At 38.1% G+C, this 19,120-nt stretch overlaps 1 protein-coding gene across 1 annotated transcript in view; it reads left to right on the top strand.

Annotated features, from left to right (window-relative positions):
- Window positions 1-19,120, top strand: part of LOC121380544 (low-density lipoprotein receptor-related protein 4-like) — a 111,969-nt gene that overhangs the window by 62,108 nt on the left and 30,741 nt on the right. The window contains exons 7-15 of the mRNA XM_041509398.1: window positions 3,712-3,828; window positions 4,001-4,117; window positions 5,261-5,377; window positions 6,206-6,331; window positions 8,880-9,005; window positions 10,537-10,767; window positions 11,603-11,759; window positions 12,334-12,551; window positions 13,436-13,735. Coding sequence (XP_041365332.1) covers window positions 3,712-3,828; window positions 4,001-4,117; window positions 5,261-5,377; window positions 6,206-6,331; window positions 8,880-9,005; window positions 10,537-10,767; window positions 11,603-11,759; window positions 12,334-12,551; window positions 13,436-13,735 — 1,509 coding nt within the window. The remainder of the gene's footprint in view (window positions 1-3,711; window positions 3,829-4,000; window positions 4,118-5,260; window positions 5,378-6,205; window positions 6,332-8,879; window positions 9,006-10,536; window positions 10,768-11,602; window positions 11,760-12,333; window positions 12,552-13,435; window positions 13,736-19,120) is intronic.

Raw genomic sequence — 19,120 nt, forward strand, 5'->3', positions numbered from 1 at the left:
GCTACTCATCTTTCCTTTGCTACCTCTTGCATGGCTTCATTCAGGTGAGGAAGTTTTTCCCCTTGCAAGGCTTGTAGGACTGAGAGAGCATCTGTGAGGAAGACAACTTGTTGACAGTCTTCTTTTGCATCCTTGATCATTGTAGCAGCCTGAATAAGTGCATGGGTTTCTGCATTGTAGTTGGAACTGTGGGTGCCGGTTGGTACTTTTGCAGTTAGGGTATTTCTTGAAGGGAGCTTGATAAATATGCCTGCCCCTCCATTGGCCACAGCATTTGTTGACGAACCATCAGTGTATGCATGGATCCAAGATTCTTCTGGGTACCGGTCACTGATCATAGCCATTGCCAGTGACCGTTTGACCAGGTCGTTTTGGGAGTCTGCTGAAGCCAACTGTGGGACAGACATGCTGATCTGTAGATTGGCTTGTTCATCATTCCATGGTTGTGGAAGATCTGTTGGGCAAAATGGAAGTGTCTTTGGTAACGGGTTAGCTTGGTGTTCTCTAGTAAGTCTTCTGCTTTGGTGGATGAAACTGCTACGTTTGAGACGATTCTTTGTCAGACCATCCATTCTTTGTTTCATTGGATGATTGGGCAGGTACCTGAATTTCTCTGCCTGGATCATGATCTTAGCATCTCTCCTCTCACCAAGGGGTTGTATTGCTGCAGTTTTTTCCATGTCTTTAATGGGTGTAGACTTCATGGATCCCGTTATGATTCGCAGAGCTTGGTTTTGAACCTTGTCTAAAGCTTGCTGGTTGGTCTTTGCAGTGGTTGACCAGGCTGATGAGCCGTATTCAAGATGCGGCCGTACAGTTCCTTGATATACTCTCTTGAGGATTGTCTCATTTGCTCCCCAGCTAGTTCCTGCTAGTTTCCGCATGATGGCTAATTTGCATCTGGCTTTTGTCTCTGCCTTTTGAATATGTGGTTTCCAAGTTTGTTTCTTGTCGAAGGTGACCCCAAGGTATGTTACTTCATCTGCATGTTTCAGTGGAGTGTTCCCAATTTTGATTGTTCCTGCTTTTTTCTTTGGTGATAGAGTGAAGAGTGTGGTAGAAGACTTGTCTTTATTGATAGCCACACACCATTTTTCTGACCAGGCTGTCAGGTTGTCTGCTGCCATCCGCATTCTGTAGGTGGCAGTAGTGGCATGCTCTTCCTTGCACCACATCACCAAATCATCGGCATAAAGGGCAGCTTGTATTCCATTGGGAAGTTCCTGCACAAGGTCATTGATGAAGATTAAGAAAAGTGTAGGTGATAGGACTCCTCCCTGTGGGACCCCATGTCGCAAAAGTATTTTCTTGCTTTCTTTTCTGTCAACTGTGACCCTTGCTCTACGGTTGTGAAGATATGATCGGATCCACGCAAGCATGTTTCCAGATATGCCGCTTCTCTGTAGCTTGACGATGAGGCCATCCGTCCATACTTTGTCAAATGCCTTTTGCAGATCTATCCAGGTGGCTAACACATGTTTTTTTTCTTGGAATGCATCTTCAACTTCTTGAGCAAGATATGCTGTTTGGTCTTCAGTGCTGTGAAACTGTCTGAAGCCTGACTGTTCAGGGGACAGGATGTTCTCAGTTTCCAGATACCATTGTAGGCGTTGGTTGATTATCCTCTCCACTGTCTTAACAACACAACTGGTTAGGCTGACTGGACGGTAGCTTTCAGCTTTTTTTCGGTCTTTTCCTTTCTTGTAAATAGGGATCATAGTAGCCTCTCTCCAGATTTGTGGAAGGACCCCATTTTCCCAACTGTGATTGAAGATCTCCAGTAGTTTGTTGACTGCTGCACTGCCAATGTGAGTTAGCATCTCATTGGTGATCAAGTCTGGGCCTGGTGATTTCCTATTCTTCAATTTCTTTAGAGCTACATGTAACTCATGCAGTGTGATAGGTTGTTGCATGGGTCCTGTTGGAGTGGCGTTTATTGATCTCTCCCTTTGTTCTTTTCTTGCTTCTCTTTGCTGTTCGACAGTTATGTGTATGCTGCTCTGTTCTTCATAATTGTCAGCTAAGCGATTTGCTGCTTGTTTGCCTATAATCATTTCTCCATTATCTTCCAGTGTTATCCTCTGTCCTCTGTTGTCCTCATCATTAAGTTGTCTTGTGAGTCTCCATAGTTTGCTTCCATCTCTCTCCATATTTAGAGCTGCTGTCTTTTCTCTCCAACTTTTTCTTCTTGCCTGTATTTTTGCTTTGAGATATTTTGCTTTCGCCTGCTGAAGCTTCAGGTTGTTGTCATGTGAGGGTTGTTCTTCAGCCTTTTTCCTAGATTCAGACATGTCATCCTGTAGTTTTTTGAAGGTGGTTAGTCCAGTAGGGTTTGTAGTCTTTTCTAGCACCTCTTGGGATTGTCTCATGGGCTGCCTGAAGGATACATGCATTAAATTCCTTGACAACATGGTTGATATCCCTTCCTTTCACTTGCAAATTCTTTATCAGAGTGCTTGTTCGATGTCTGTAGATACCCCATTTTGCCTTCTTATAGTTCCAGCGTGGAAGTGGAGACTGAATGCTGATTTTTCTGTTGACAGTGAGGATTATTGGTCTGTGGTCACTGCCTCCTAACTGCTCTCCAACTTCTCTTTTCATATCTCTCTGGATGTCTTCGGTGCAGAAAGCAAGATCTGGAGTGGAGGTGGTGTGCCAACATCTGGAGTAAAACGTTGGAGTGTCTTTTGGGTTGTTGACTAGAATCAGTTGATTTTCATCTTGCCAAGTTTCCACTTCTTCTCCACGTCGATCTATGTGGTTGTATCCCCAGCTCTGTGAATGGCTGTTGAAGTCACCAACTGCTATGAAGTTTGCTTGAGATACCTCTATGGTGTCTAAGGACAGTGGTCGATCATTGGGACAGTAGAAATTTAGGATTTGTAATTCTTCTGCATTTGTTTTGACCTTGATCATTTGATATTCAGAATCCTGCATGTGCACTGATGTCTCATAAGCATGGATGTTGTTCCTGATGAGTGTCAGAATTCCTCCTTTGTTCTGTCAGATCTGAAACATTGGTAGCCTCTGATTTTGAAAGCTTTGCTGTTTTGTAGATGAGTTTCTTGTACACAGCAAATGTTGATGGCTTTCTCATGTAGGAACTGTTCTAGTTCTGTCTTTTTGTTGAAAATTCCCTCAGCATTCCAGTGCATTACCTTGAGGGGTTGTTGTTTCTTTGCTGTTGTTGTTCGGCCAGTAACTTTCCTCCCTCGCCCCCTGGCACGGAAAAGCGAATGGGAAGGACCTCCAGTAGCATGGGGTGGACTCCATCGAGGCACGGAGCCCGACACTGCCTCATCCTGGGGGGACTTCAATGGGCAAGCATCATTTCTATTACATCTGTCTATTGGTATATTCATTTTGTGATTTTTGCGTGGTACTGTGGTTTTTTGAAGAGCGCCAGTGGCCCAATACCTCCGTCTTCAGCTCTGTATATTGTTACAAATCAAGTTTGACTGTCATGGCAATTTATATATTTTTTACAGAGGAGTTATGGCCCACAAACTTAGGAGATATCGAAAAATGTTTTCTGGACTCTTGAATTTAGGAGATACACAAATTTGAATGGGATATGTATTGCTTTAGCACTACTCTCAGAATGCTTGTTGTTTATATTTTAAAAGTTTTTGTCGAGAGGGAGAGTTCAGCTGATCAAATGACGTGTGTATCAAAGCTAACTGACATATTGCTGTCTTTGTTGTGTTTTAGGAAATAGTTTTTGTCGAGAGGGAGAGTTCAACTGTTCGAATGGAGTGTGTATCAACGCTAACTGGACATGTGATGGGGACTTTGACTGTGAGGATCGATCTGACGAGATTAATTGCTGTAAGTAGTACATTGATTTAAAACTAGAAGTTCTTTTCTAAAATAATAATAGTCATAGATTTTATGGAGATGTATAGTGCCTTCATTCAGAGTTATTTCAAATCCTAATGTTAAGGGCATTCTTGTTTTTTTGGCCATGTTAAATTATTTGATTGTTTACTATTTGTTGCAGCAAAACCAAAGTGTGGAGCCAATGAGTTCCAGTGTGGGACAGGCCACTGTATTCGCCACAGCTGGCACTGTGATGGGGAGCTCGACTGTTCAGACAACTCTGATGAAGATGGTTGCAGTGAGTTGTCTCCCTTTGGCATTGTAGCAGTTGTTTCAACTTATGCATGTGCATATATCATGGGTTACTAGATCTAAAGAATATTGGAAGCAAGTTTTGTTTTAATGAATATGTTATCTTCTAATTATGTTGCAGATAATGGTTGTATTGAAAGTTCTGACCTAGTTTTGGGTCCTTGTAAAAAAAAAAAAATAGCGATTACATCTGCTGAATTACATACTAGTATTGCTTGCAATTTGCATAAATTATCAATTCTAACAAATCAAGTGTGTTTCTGATCTGGGTATTGTGGTATCTCAAAATGTATTATAATATGCTAAACAGAAAACATATATACTTTGGGAACTATGGTTAGTGAGTTTAATACATGTATTTTAAATTTTTATTTTTCTAATTAATGTCTTCTTCATTGTTGATAAGTGTTGTGAATATATATTTCCTTTGTACAAAACTGCATGAGAATTTTTCCACTGTAGAAGTGCCAATATCAGCTTGCGCTACACACATAAAAATGGACCATGACAATGTAGTGTTCAAGGTTTTTGTTTAACCTTTGCAAAGCAAAAAGGCGAGATGTGGATATTACTTTTTCAACAGTTGTGGCAGCAACAACATCATGTTTTGCATTAAGGTTTAACATTTAGATGTGTTTCTCACTAACTGTAAGACTAGATCAGTAAAACTTGGTTTGTAGTTGAACTTATGCATGTTCAGATGAGTGCACAGAAAACACGTATGGTAGGTGAGACATTTAATTCTGCAGAATGTTTGTCATGTGTTTTATTGAAAATGCAGAATAGGTTTTGTGTTTAGCCTTCAAATTTATTTTCATTTTTTTTGTATCAAAAACCATTTCATTCATTTCATTTCAAATTATTTTTGTGCTTATATCCAATTAAGGTTCAAGCACGCTGTCTTGGGCACACACACCTCAGCTATCTGAGCTGTCTGTCCAGGACAATAGGTTAGTGGTTAGTGTGACGGAAGAGGGTGTAGTGGTCTTACACCTACCCTTTGAGTCATTAAAAGTAGTTCTAGGTGGGAGTGGGTATTGGGTTGCAAACTTAGCCCCACCGAAGACGATGACAAACCATTACTTTAGTTCTTTATATGTTTGACTACTGCGTTTGGTATCTTTTGCAGATCACAAAGAGTGCAGTGCGAATCAGTTCCGGTGTAAGAACGGGAAGTGTATCGGCCGACAGAAAGTCTGCAACGGCAACTTTGAGTGCACCGATAAATCAGATGAGGAGAACTGCAGTAAGTACATGTGGATGGACAGATGAACCGACGAAAATGCATAAATGGGTGGATGCATAGAAAGGCATTATGCATGGGGCAATAAGACTTCCAGTTCTTGTGATATAGTTATATGTGAACCATTTGCTGTTGATTCAGATGTGTATGCTGTGTTGGTAACAGGGTTCTTATTTCTTTCCTTTTCAAATTAAGATAGCTGGCTCATATGGCATGTTAATAGGTATTTTCTCGTCTAAATTCAAGGTTTCCATCAAATTTAAGCATTTAAAGATAACGTGAAAATCGGTAAAGTTTAAAACACTAAATTACAAAATACATTTTAAATTTTTTAAAGCAACATTCAAACAGTGGTGTCTGAATCATCAGAAACTTAGTCAAGAAATAAAAACACAGAGTCTTAAAGCACAGACCACAATACATAATCCTGTAAAATTCACATGTACCATGTTTGTTAGTATCTGAGTTACTGTTAGATAGTCAAAAATTAGCTAAAACAATTAAAATTCATCATGGAGAAGAAAAGGAAAACAAAAGTATATATTTTTATATATTTGGTTGATATTTTGTTTAATTTGTAAACTAACCAGACATAATCTGTTGGGTGTCGGGTGGCACAAGAGTCCGAAATTGCACATCTTCCTGTAATAAAATAATTGTGTGAAATGTGTGTTCTCTTGTCAGTGAGTCACTGTATACTTGATGGTAAATATGAGTGACAAGTGCGTGTATACCTTCATATCATTTAGTAAGTCATGTTACTGTGCAAAAAAAACCCATTCTTCTTTGTGCTGGGATGTCATTTATTCATTGTTTTTGTTATTTGTGCAGACCTTCCTCCCACTTGCGGTTCTGACAATGGCGGCTGTTCACATCGGTGTGTGCAGACCAAGATTGGAGCACGGTGCACGTGCAAAGTGGGCTATCAGTTGAAGGAGGATGGCAAAACCTGTGCAGGTAATTAGTCCATCATGGCTGTCACATCTAGATTGCCTAGATTTGGCCACTTTTTGTTGATATGATCATGTTTTTTTAAAAAGTATTATCGCACGTTTTTCACTATTAGGTCCATTTTTGATAATTGAAATCAGACATTACTTACATTTTATTCATTAGATTATCAATTTACAAGTGTTTCTGGTCATCCTAGTGCAGGGGTGTAGCATGGGTTGCCAGCACCTGGGGCAAGGCAAGTATTGCACCCCCTAACCAGTGGACTGTTGGGACTCCCTGAGTCCCTTCCACCAGTCCAGAATTTTACTCCCAGGGCAACTGCCCCGGTGACCTCACCCACGCTACGCCACTATCCTAGTATTTGTAATACCACGAAATGCATTTTGCATAATACTAAAAACGCACATTCCTCTGAAAAGTAAGGGTTATGGAGACAAGCTTTAGTCTACATTTACAGAATATTTCCCTGTTTCAACATTACAAACTCTTGTTTTACTCTATTGTAACTTTATCCCACTGTATTACAGGTTTGTAGATTAACCAAATTTAGTGTTCATTTTCATGGGCTGAAACTAGGTTCTGTGACTTTAAGAAATGCTCACTAATGTTGGTTAGCTTAATGATAAATAAATTAGTATGTTAGGAAAGAAACCAGTTAAGTGAGTACAAAATGGCTGCGACATTCACTGAATGAAGCCCAGATGTGTTAGGAGAGAAAACCATAAGACATCTTCAAACTGACAGCAGTTCACCAATGCAGTGTTTAAAGTAGCAAGAAAATATAATTAATAATTTGTAGACTTTCACTTGAAAATGTTGAGTCAGATTGGAAGTTCTTTGCCAAACAAGATGAGACTAACAAGTGACTCATAGAACAGGTTAATGACGCTTCTTTTTGTGTAAATATAATATCATAATTATGTATTTGCCAAATTAAATATAATTTATATAAATAAATTATTCCTCAGTGACACAACCTCAATAGATCACTCTCGGAATTACAATTTTAAACTGAGTCCAAAATGAAAGGGAATCAGAAGTAAGTGTACTGTTGATTATTTTTTCTCTCAAAATCTGATTCCTTTCATTTATTTTCCTCATAATGTCAAGTGTTTTTCTGACAAAATGTTGAGATATTTATTTTTTATATGGTTGTTTCAGAAGAAAAACACTTAGTTATCCATTTATTTTCCTGGCATCCTCTGAAGGTTTTACTCATAAATTCCTCCTCCACTTCATTTAATGTAATTTTGCTCTAAGCATAGCATTTGTGGTAACATGATTAAAACTCTTTATTCATTGAACCGGCCTCAGTGGCATCATGGTAGGCCATCGGTCTACAGGCTGGTAGGTACTGGGTTCAGATCCCAGTCGAGGCATGGGATTTTTAATCCAGATACCGACTCCAAACCCTGAGTGAGTGCTCACAAGGCTCAATGGGTAGGTGTAAACCATTTGCACCAACCAGTAATCCATAACTGATTCAACAAAGGCCATGGTTTGTGCTATCCTGCCTGTGGGAAGCGCAAATAAAAGATCCCTTGCTGCTAATCGGAAAGAGTAGCCCATGTAGTGGCGACAGCGGGTTTCCACTCAAAATTTTTGTGGTCCTTAACCATATGTCTGACGCCATATAACCGTAAATAAAATGTGTTGAGTGCGTCGTTAAATAAAACATTTCTTTCTTTATTCATTGCTTGAGCGGGATTTAGCTAAGTGGTAGAGTGCTCACCTGAAGTGCAAGGGGTTATAGGGTCAACCTCGGTGGACCTAATAAGGTTTTTTTTCCATCTTGGTAAAGCAGTGTTCTGCTACTAGTAGGTGTGTGCTTTTTTGTCTGTGGAATTTGGTTTTATATACAAGATCCCTTGTTGCTGTTTGACAATAATTTTTGTAATAAAAATTAAAAGTTTGATGTGATTAAATGGCAAAAGCGATGTGATGATGAAATCTTCTCAAGTGAAAACAAAAAATAGACAGTGAGCTAGCCAAATTGACATGATTTTCAAATGAGATTTTGGCGAATTATTAATAAGGATATATTCGCCAAATTCAACTATTAAATTCACATTTAGTAAATGCTAGCTTAAATCATGAAATTGGGCAGTAGATGTTATTTTTACCATCTCGATCACAGGTTGAAATAACCAAATGTCTGATACCAAAGAGCCATAGTTTAAAGTATGCAGACGTGTCATTAATTAAATATACATTCTTTTCCTTTGCATTAAAATTATGTGACTGGTTAATAGAGGAGCCACTTGAGCAGGTTTTAATATAAGGGGTTGTTCAGTTGTCTGTATTTTAGTGTCCAAAGCATACTCCTTTGTTCTTTTAAAACATTTTTTTAGTGTTTCTGTACCATCTTCCTACAAGCATTCATCAAAACTATAGATTGTACAGTATAAGGAATATTTTTTATCAAATTTGTTTGGTTTGTTTTAAAAATATACAATGGCATTTACCAACCCCTTCCTCCATAGTTTGTACACTAATGAGAGTGTTGATAATTAGAATTGTTGAAGGTAATGCAATATATGAACTATTTCAGACTTCGACGAGTGTCAGTTTGATGGGACGTGCAGTCAGATATGTGAGAACACGGTTGGGTCGTACCGGTGTTCCTGTGTTACAGGCTACAAGCTCAAGCCAGATGGCCGAGGATGCAAGGCACTGGGTATATATACATATAGAGAATAACTGGTTATTGCCTTAAGACATTGGCTTTATCAGGGGTGGTATGTAGCCCAGTGGTAAAGCATTTGCTTGATGTGCAGTCGGTCTAGGATCGATCCCCGTCGGTGGGCCCATTGGGCTATTCCTCCTTCCAGCCAGTGCACCACAACTGGTATATCAAAGGATGTGGGATGGTGCATATAAAAAGATCCCTTACTGCTAATGGAAAAGAGTAGCCCATGAAGCAGCGACAGCAGGTTTCCTCTCTCACTATCTGTGTGGTCCTTAACCATATGTGTGACGCTATATAACCGTAAATAAAATGTGTTGGGTGCATCGTTAAATAAAACATTTCTTTCCTTCTTCGGTTTTATCCTTCAAAGGTTAGTTTGGCGAATTCCGTGAGTCTCCACCATGTGGCATTCACCATTTCACCTGAGCAGGATAAAGACGATATCTTAAGACAGTAACCAGTTATTTTATATATCCTGTTATCCACAAAAAACAAAAAATTAATGAAATGAACCATTTTATTTCACAACTTTATCATTTTGTAGAGTAGTATGTCATATCTAGACAATACATATAGTGATTGCAGGATAAAGTTTTATCATTATCTCTTGGAGAACCATCAAACCATTGTTTTTTTCCTTTTGATGGTAATTTTTATGATTGATCATGTACAAAATTGAATGATTATAGCAGGGCATCTAGAATTTTTATGAAATCCACTAGCCATGGGATCAGTGATTTTAAAAATTTACTAGCCATGATTAAAAATTCTCTATAAGTTGATACAATTTTACTGAATAATAGTAATAATCAGATATATCACCTAAAGAGGGAGATAGAGCTTAAAAACACTAACATTGGAGGGTTACGGTGGGAGCAAGATATTTGTATTTACAAAATAGTCTTTAACTGCAAAAAAAAATTCTCATTAGCTGTTGGGCATGTCAGTAGTGGTTATTTAGTAGCCCAAAATTGAATATCACTAGCCATGGGAGTGGGGCTTCCATACTAGAAGCGATGTTATAAGACAAAAAAGGTAAAAACTATGCCGTACTTTAGACTAAAGGCTTTAACATGCATATCAGTTATAGGCTAAGGATTAGTTAATGAGAGAGGAATCAGTGTAGTGGCCTGTTAATATTCTGTATCAGTGGTGAAGTGGTGAAGCTATTGGGCTGGTAGTTTCTGAGGCGAGGCCTACCAGATATTTGCATACCGAGTAGACATTCGCTGTGTGACAACGGACCGGTAGATCATTAGTGGCTGTGTTTTGTTCTTCTCTCACCCTCTCGATCATGTGTCAAATTACAGTACTTTTTCTATCTATTGATTATAGCCAGTGGTTAAACAGTGTTATTGGTACTTAACTAAGTATTCCTTTGTTGTTTGTAGGTGGCGACAGACCGGTAGATCTTTCTAGATGATGTGTCAAATTACAGTACTTTTTCCATCTATTGTATATAGCCAGTGGTTAAACAGTGTTATTGGTTCTTAACTAAGTATTCCTTTGTTGTTTGTAGGTGGCGAGGCGTACCTGATATTTGCGAACCGCGTTGACATCCGCCGCGTGACGACCGACCGGTCTGAGTACACGTCCATCTTGCGAGGTCTGCAGAACGCGATCGCACTCGACTTCCACCATGAGAAACAGCTCGTGTTCTGGTCGGACATCACGCTCGACAAAATCAAGAGAGCTCACATGGATGGCAGCGATGTGCAGGAAATCGTAACCGATGGTCTACAAAGCCCAGGTATATTTTTCATCCATCTGTTTTTTATTTATTTATTTAGCATATCATCATTGTCACAGATGGTCTTCAAAGCCCAGGTATATTTTCATCCATCTGTTTTGTATTTATTTATTTAGCATGTCATGGTTGTTACGGATGGTCAGTAAAGCCCAGGTATATTTTCATCCATCTGTTTTATATTTATTTATTTAGCATGTCATGGTTGTTACGGATGGTCATTAAAGCCCAGGTATATTCTTCATACTGTTGTTTTTGTGGTTAATCATTTTGCATGTCATGTGTTGGATAATTGTTTTTTTCAAAAGGTTGTTACGGATGGTCAATAAAGCCTAGGTATGTTTTTCGTGGCGGGACGTAGCTTGATGCGCGATCATTTTTTTTTATCGATTCCCATCGATAAACGAAACAAAAAGCAAACAGAACACCCATTAAAGTTTGTTAAAGTAGATGTTCATGTACATTGTAAGTCAAAGAAACAGTGAAAAGAGTGTTGAAAAGAGCATTACTAAACATATTGGGGGAAATGAGGGGAAAATTTAGAAATTAATTGTACATTACATAATTGTTTAATGGTTACTTACAGTTTCAGAGGGTTTTTTTTTTTTTAAATATTATTTAGTGCTGTGACAACAAGACATGATTTGTATAGTTTATTTTTATTTATATGAAAGTTTGTTTGATAAATAATTAATATGTTAGATACTGGTTTTGTCCACAACTCATGTTTTCAACATGGACTGTAGGTTTTATAAACAAGGGACTTGATAAATAAAATGTGAATTTTTTTTTTCTTCAGTTTTTTAATTGTTGTTTCTGATGTTTCTTTGACTTGTAGGTGGTCTGGCTGTGGACTGGGTGCATGATCTTCTGTTCTGGACTGACGCAGGAACATCGAGGATCGAAGTTTCTGACCTGCTCGGCAGACACAGAAAGGTTCTTATCTGGGACAAGCTGGAGAAACCGAGGGCAATTGCAGCACATCCACATCATGGGTGAATACTTTGTGATCTTTGTTTACGTTTTACACTGTTGAAGCCATTTAATATGCTGTCTGTGGTAAAGTGCATATAGGAGGTCCCTTTCTGCTAATGACAAAATGTGGCTGGTTTCCTCTAAGACTATTGAGTCATAAATTAATAAATGTTTAATATTCAATAGCCGAGGATTAATAAATCAGTGTGCTTTTGTGTAGAGAGGATGATTTTTAGTTTCAGACTTTGGCAAATTCTGTCCATTTTTTTTTCATTCAGTTACGTTTACAAAGAGTTTAAAAAAAAAAAATCAAATGCATAGCAAAATAATCTTTATTTGAAGTCAAAATCATTTTACTATTATGATCGTGACTGGCACATGTTCATATATTGTGTTACATATCTACAGCAAGTAAGCATATTGTACAAGAACATCCCCATTTATTTGCAAATTCTGTAGGATGTGACAACCATATTGACATACAAAAATGTTGCAAGTCCTTTCTTAAATAATCAACAATAAAATGAAATGTATGTAACTTATATTTTAATTTGAAGTAAATGTCATAACAGTCTTCATAAACCCTTTTTGCAGAGCCATTTTCTGGACTGACTGGGGCAGTGTGCCCAAGATAGAGCGTGCCAGCATGGATGGCACTTACCGTGTCATCATTGCCAACACATCACTCTTCTGGCCCAACGGCTTGACCATTGACTACGCAGCAGAGAAAGTGTACTGGGCCGATGCTAAACATCACGTCATCGAGAGTTCCGATCTCGATGGATTACACCGGAGAACGGTCATCAGTGAGGGTAAGACTGTAGTCAAATTAAGAAGAATTTTGATTAAAATAATTGTAATTATGGAAGAATATGGGGCTGAACGTAGCCCAGTGGTGAAGTGCTTACTTGATGCGCGGTCGGTCTGGGATCTACTCCTGTCAGTGGACACATTGGGCTATTTCTTGTTCCAGCTAGTGCACCACGACTGGTTAATTAGTGGTCGTGGTATGTGCTGTCTTGTCTGTGGGACGGTGCATATGAAAGATCCCTTGCTACTATTGGAAAAAGGTTTTGGATTTCCTTTCTAAGACTAATGTTAGAATTACTAAATGTTTGACATCCAATAGCCGATGATTAATAAATCAATGTGCTTTAGTGGTGTCGTTAAACAAAACAGAATTTAACTTGATGGAAGAATATTTGTCCCTAGTTATTAGACAGTGTAAAATATTGCTGGCTGTAACGGGGTTTTTTTCAGTTTAAATTAAGTTGTACTTAAATTTATTGCTTAAATTATGAATGTTCACAAATCTAATATGTTTCTTATCCTGGTTTTTGTAGTATTTCAAAATTCATTTCATGCAAAACCAAAGAGGTATGCATAGCTCACAAACTAGAGTCGGCTACTTTGCAGTCAGATATGAGACCTGCAGCAAAGTTTGTGATTTTTTCAAGGGTACATTTAAATACTATGGATACTAACAGGAGAATAGCTTGGGTTTTTTTGTTTTTTTACACTTTGAAGAACATGAACAAAGTTGTGAGAGCTTATGAACTTTTGTTGTATGTTTTAACACAATTCAGATTCTATAAAATGGTTTATGATCTCAGTTATAGGCCTATCCTACCTATAGACTTTCTGTGATTAATGTTTATGCCTGCCCCACCTATAGTCTTTCTATGCATTGTTTTAGGCCTGCCCCACCCATTTGCTCTGACAATGTTTGAGGATGAGCTATACTGGACTGACTGGCACACGAAGAGCATCAACAAAGCGAACAAGTTCAGTGGCAATGACATTGAGACTGTGCGCAACCGCCTGCACTACCCCATGGACATCCACACATTCCACCCACAGCGCCAGCCCCCGGGCGTCAATCGGTGTCGTCATAACAGCGGCTGCAGTCACCTGTGTCTGCCTAACAGCGTCAACTACTCGTGTGCCTGCCCCACTGGCCTCCAGCTCAACACGGACAAGACGAACTGTAGCAAAGGTGAGAAACTTGAGTTAGTGGTGTTCTCACTTGTAAATATGTGGATTGTCAAGTGTTATAAATAGTCTGTGTTCTCACCTGAGTTAGTAGCGTTGTCACTTGTAAATATGTGGATTGTCAAGTGTTATAAATAGTCTGTGTTCTCACCTGAGTTAGTAGCGTTCTCACTTGTAAATATGTGGATTGTCAAGTGTTATAAATAGTCTGTGTTCTCACCTGAGTTAGTAGCGTTGTCACTTGTAAATATGCCGATTGTCAAGTGTTATAAATAGTCTGTGTTCTCACCTGAGTTAGTAGCGTTGTCACTTGTAAATATGTGGATTGTCAAGTGTTATAAATAGTCTGTGTTCTCACCTGAGTTAGTAGCGTTGTCACTTGTAAATATGCGGATTGTCAAGTGTTATAAATAGTCTGTGTTCTCACCTGAGTTAGTAGCGTTGTCACTTGTAAATATGTGGATTGTCAAGTGTTAGAAATAGTCTGTGTTCTCACCTGAGTTAGTAGCGTTGTCACTTGTAAATATGTGGATTGTCAAGTGTTACAAATAGTCTGTGTACCTGAGTTAGTAGTGTTCTCACTTGTAAATATGTGGATTGTCAAGTGTTACAAATAGTCTGTGTTCTCACCTGAGTTAGTAGTGTTGTCAGTTGTAAATATGTGGATTGTCAAGTGTTATAAATAGTCTGTGTTCTCACCTGAGTTAGTAGCGTTGTCACTTGTAAATATGTGGATTGTCAAGTGTTACAAATAGTCTGTGTTCTCACCTGAGTTAGTAGTGTTCTCACTTGTAAATATGTGGATTGTCAAGTGTTACAAATAGTCTGTGTTCTCACCTGAGTCAGTAGTGTTGTCAGTTGTAAATATGTGGATTGTCAAGTGTTACAAATAGTCTGTGTTCTCACCTGAGTTAGTAGTGTTCTCACTTGTAAATATGTGGATTGTCAAGTGTTATAAATAGTCTGTGTTCTCACCTGAGTTAGTAGTGTTGTCAGTTGTAAATATGCGGATTGTCAAGTGTTATAAATAGTCTGTGTTCTCACCTGAGTTAGTAGCGTTGTCACTTGTAAATATGCGGATTGTCAAGTGTTACAAATAGTCTGTGTTCTCACCTGAGTTAGTAGCGTTGTCACTTGTAAATATGTGGATTGTCAAGTGTTATAAATAGTCTGTGTTCTCACCTGAGTTAGTAGCGTTGTCACTTGTAAATATGCCGATTGTCAAGTGTTATAAATAGTCTGTGTTCTCACCTGAGTTAGTAGCGTTGTCACTTGTAAATATGCTGATTGTCAAGTGTTATAAATAGTCTGTGTTCTCACCTGAGTTAGTAGCGTTGTCACTTGTAAATATGTGGATTGTCAAGTGTTACAAATAGTCTGTGTTCTCACCTGAGTTAGTAGCGTTGTCACTTGTAAATGTGCGGATTGTCAAGTGTTATAAATAGTCTGTGTTCTCACCTGAGTTAGTAGTGTTGTCAGTTGTAAATATGCGGATTGTCAAGTGTTACAAATAGTCTGTGTTCTCACCTGAGTTAGTAGTGTTCTCAGTTGTAAATATGCGGATTGTCAAGTGTTACAAATAGTCTGTGTTCTCACCTGAGTTAGTAGTGTTGTCAGTTGTAAATATGTGGATTGTCAAGTGTTATAAATAGTCTGTGTTCTCACCTGAGTCAGTAGTGTTGTCAGTTGTAAATATGTGGATTGTCAAGTGTTACAAATAGTCTGTGTTCTCACCTGAGTTAGTAGTGTTCTCACTTGTAAATATGTGGATTGTCAAGTGTTACAAATAGTCTGTGTTCTCACCTGAGTTAGTAGTGTTGTCAGTTGTAAATATGTGGATTGTCAAGTGTTATAAATAGTCTGTGTTCTCACCTGAGTCAGTAGTGTTGTCAGTTGTAAATATGTGGATTGTCAAGTGTTACAAATAGTCTGTGTTCTCACCTGAGTTAGTAGTGTTCTCACTTGTAAATATGTGGATTGTCAAGTGTTATAAATAGTCTGTGTTCTCACCTGAGTTAGTAGTGTTGTCAGTTGTAAATATGCGGATTGTCAAGTGTTATAAATAGTCTGTGTTCTCACCTGAGTTAGTAGCGTTGTCACTTGTAAATATGCGGATTGTCAAGTGTTACAAATAGTCTGTGTTCTCACCTGAGTTAGTAGCGTTGTCACTTGTAAATATGTGGATTGTCAAGTGTTATAAATAGTCTGTGTTCTCACCTGAGTTAGTAGCGTTGTCACTTGTAAATATGCCGATTGTCAAGTGTTATAAATAGTCTGTGTTCTCACCTGAGTTAGTAGCGTTGTCACTTGTAAATATGCTGATTGTCAAGTGTTATAAATAGTCTGTGTTCTCACCTGAGTTAGTAGCGTTGTCACTTGTAAATATGTGGATTGTCAAGTGTTACAAATAGTCTGTGTTCTCACCTGAGTTAGTAGCATTGTCACTTGTAAATATGTGGATTGTCAAGTGTTACAAATAGTCTGTGTTCTCACCTGAGTTAGTAGCGTTGTCACTTGTAAATATGTGGATTGTCAAGTGTTACAAATAGTCTGTGTTCTCACCTGAGTTAGTAGCGTTGTCACTTGTAAATATGTGGATTGTCAAGTGTTACAAATAGTCTGTGTTCTCACCTGAGTTAGTAGCGTTGTCACTTGTAAATATGTGGATTGTCAAGTGTTACAAATAGTCTGTGTTCTCACCTGAGTTAGTAGCGTTCTCACTTGTAAATATGTGGATTGTCAAGTGTTATAAATAGTCTGTGTTCTCACCTGAGTTAGTAGCGTTGTCACTTGTAAATATGTGGATTGTCAAGTGTTACAAATAGTCTGTGTTCTCACCTGAGTTAGTAGCGTTGTCACTTGTAAATATGTGGATTGTCAAGTGTTACAAATAGTCTGTGTTCTCACCTGAGTTAGTAGCGTTGTCACTTGTAAATATGTGGATTGTCAAGTGTTACAAATAGTCTGTGTTCTCACCTGAGTTAGTAGCGTTCTCACTTGTAAATATGTGGATTGTCAAGTGTTATAAATAGTCTGTGTTCTCACCTGAGTTAGTAGCGTTGTCACTTGTAAATATGTGGATTGTCAAGTGTTACAAATAGTCTGTGTTCTCACCTGAGTTAGTAGCGTTGTCACTTGTAAATATGTGGATTGTCAAGTGTTACAAATAGTCTGTGTTCTCACCTGAGTTAGTAGCGTTGTCACTTGTAAATATGTGGATTGTCAAGTGTTACAAATAGTCTGTGTTCTCACCTGAGTTAGTAGCGTTGTCACTTGTAAATATGCCGATTGTCAAGTGTTATAAATAGTCTGTGTTCTCACCTGAGTTAGTAGTGTTGTCACTTGTAAATATGCCGATTGTCAAGTGTTACAAATAGTCTGTGTTCTCACCTGAGTTAGTAGCGTTGTCACTTGTAAATATGCCGATTGTCAAGTGTTATAAATAGTCTGTGTTCTCACCTGAGTTAGTAGCGTTGTCACTTGTAAATATGCGGATTGTCAAGTGTTATAAATAGTCTGTGTTCTCACCTGAGTTAGTAGCGTTGTCACTTGTAAATATGTGGATTGTCAAGTGTTATAAATAGTCTGTGTTCTCACCTGAGTTAGTAGCGTTCTCACTTGTAAATATGTGGATTGTCAAGTGTTACAAATAGTCTGTGTTCTCACCTGAGTTAGTAGCGTTCTCACTTGTAAATATGTGGATTGTCAAGTGTTACAAATAGTCTGTGTTCTCACCTGAGTTAGTAGCGTTGTCACTTGTAAATATGTGGATTGTCAAGTGTTACAAATAGTCTGTGTTCTCACCTGAGTTAGTAGCGTTGTCACTTGTAAATATGTGGATTGTCAAGTGTTACAAATAGTCTGTGTTCTCACCTGAGTTAGTAGCGTTGTCACTTGTAAATATGTGGATTGTCAAGTGTTACAAATAGTCTGTGTTCTCACCTGAGTTAGTAGCGTTGTCACTTGTAAATATGTGGATTGTCAAGTGTTACAAATAGTCTGTGTTCTCACCTGAGTTAGTAGCGTTGTCACTTGTAAATATGTGGATTGTCAAGTGTTACAAATAGTCTGTGTTCTCACCTGAGTTAGTAGCGTTGTCACTTGTAAATATGTGGATTGTCAAGTGTTACAAATAGTCTGTGTTCTCACCTGAGTTAGTAGCGTTCTCACTTGTAAATATGTGGATTGTCAAGTGTTATAAATAGTCTGTGTTCTCACCTGAGTTAGTAGCGTTCTCACTTGTAAATATGTGGATTGTCAAGTGTTATAAATAGTCTGTGTTCTCACCTGAGTTAGTAGCGTTGTCACTTGTAAATATGTGGATTGTCAAGTGTTACAAATAGTCTGTGTTCTCACCTGAGTTAGTAGCGTTGTCACTTGTAAATATGTGGATTGTCAAGTGTTATAAATAGTCTGTGTTCTCACCTGAGTTAGTAGTGTTGTCACTTGTAAATATGCCGATTGTCAAGTGTTACAAATCGCCTGTGTTCTCACCAATCTAATTAAAATTAGCTCCACTGGTTAATTACTATTACTTGTGGATCTAACAGCACCCCGTTGGAGCTCATGTCCAGTTGACCTTTCATTCAACCAATCAAAACCTTACTTGCAAAAACATGCCAGTGATTTGAAAAGAATTTGAAAACATTCAGGATTATGTCGAGGGCATACGAAATGATGAAATGATGAAAAAAACTACTGTGATGGTATAGCCATAAAATCTGTTTATACTAGTCTACAATCCAGAGTTTATTACTGCACTTTTCCCCCTGTTTTTTAATGTTGAAATAGACCAACAACTTCGCCTATTGCATAAATAGTCTCGACCGATATTTTTAGAATTTGTATGCTCCCGAATAACACTATAAAAAGCAAAGTGTAATTGGTCAGTATTTAAATTGTTATTTACAGATTAAATGTCACCTGGACGTAGGAGTCCACGTAGTGCTGTTAGATCTACTGGTAGACCAGTAGAGCTAATTTTAATCAGATTGTGTTCTCACCTGAGTTAGTCATGTCCACACTTGTAAACATGCAGGTTGTCACTTATTAAAGACAGTCTATTTTGTGTGTTAAAGTAGTACCGTAATAGGTGGGTTAGTTTTTGTCTTGCATGTACAAAGTAAAGGTGAGATATGTGTATTACTGTTTTGGTGACAGCATTTTCAGCATCAACGTTTGCCTTCAGCTCAACATTACAGTTTTGCGTTTAGCTCCATTTCTCACAAATGAAACATTGTTTATACAAATTATAGTTACACCTTTGAATGTTCATCTTAATGCATTTTTTTAATTATTAGAATTTATGACATTAAATTTTTTATTTAATTTTGTCAATTTAATTTAATTGTTAAACATAAATTTTAATTAACATGCATTGAGATGAATA

This window comes from Gigantopelta aegis, chromosome 9 (genome assembly GCF_016097555.1).
Source record: "Gigantopelta aegis isolate Gae_Host chromosome 9, Gae_host_genome, whole genome shotgun sequence".
In the NCBI taxonomy this organism is placed as follows: Eukaryota; Metazoa; Mollusca; class Gastropoda; order Neomphalida; family Peltospiridae; genus Gigantopelta; species Gigantopelta aegis.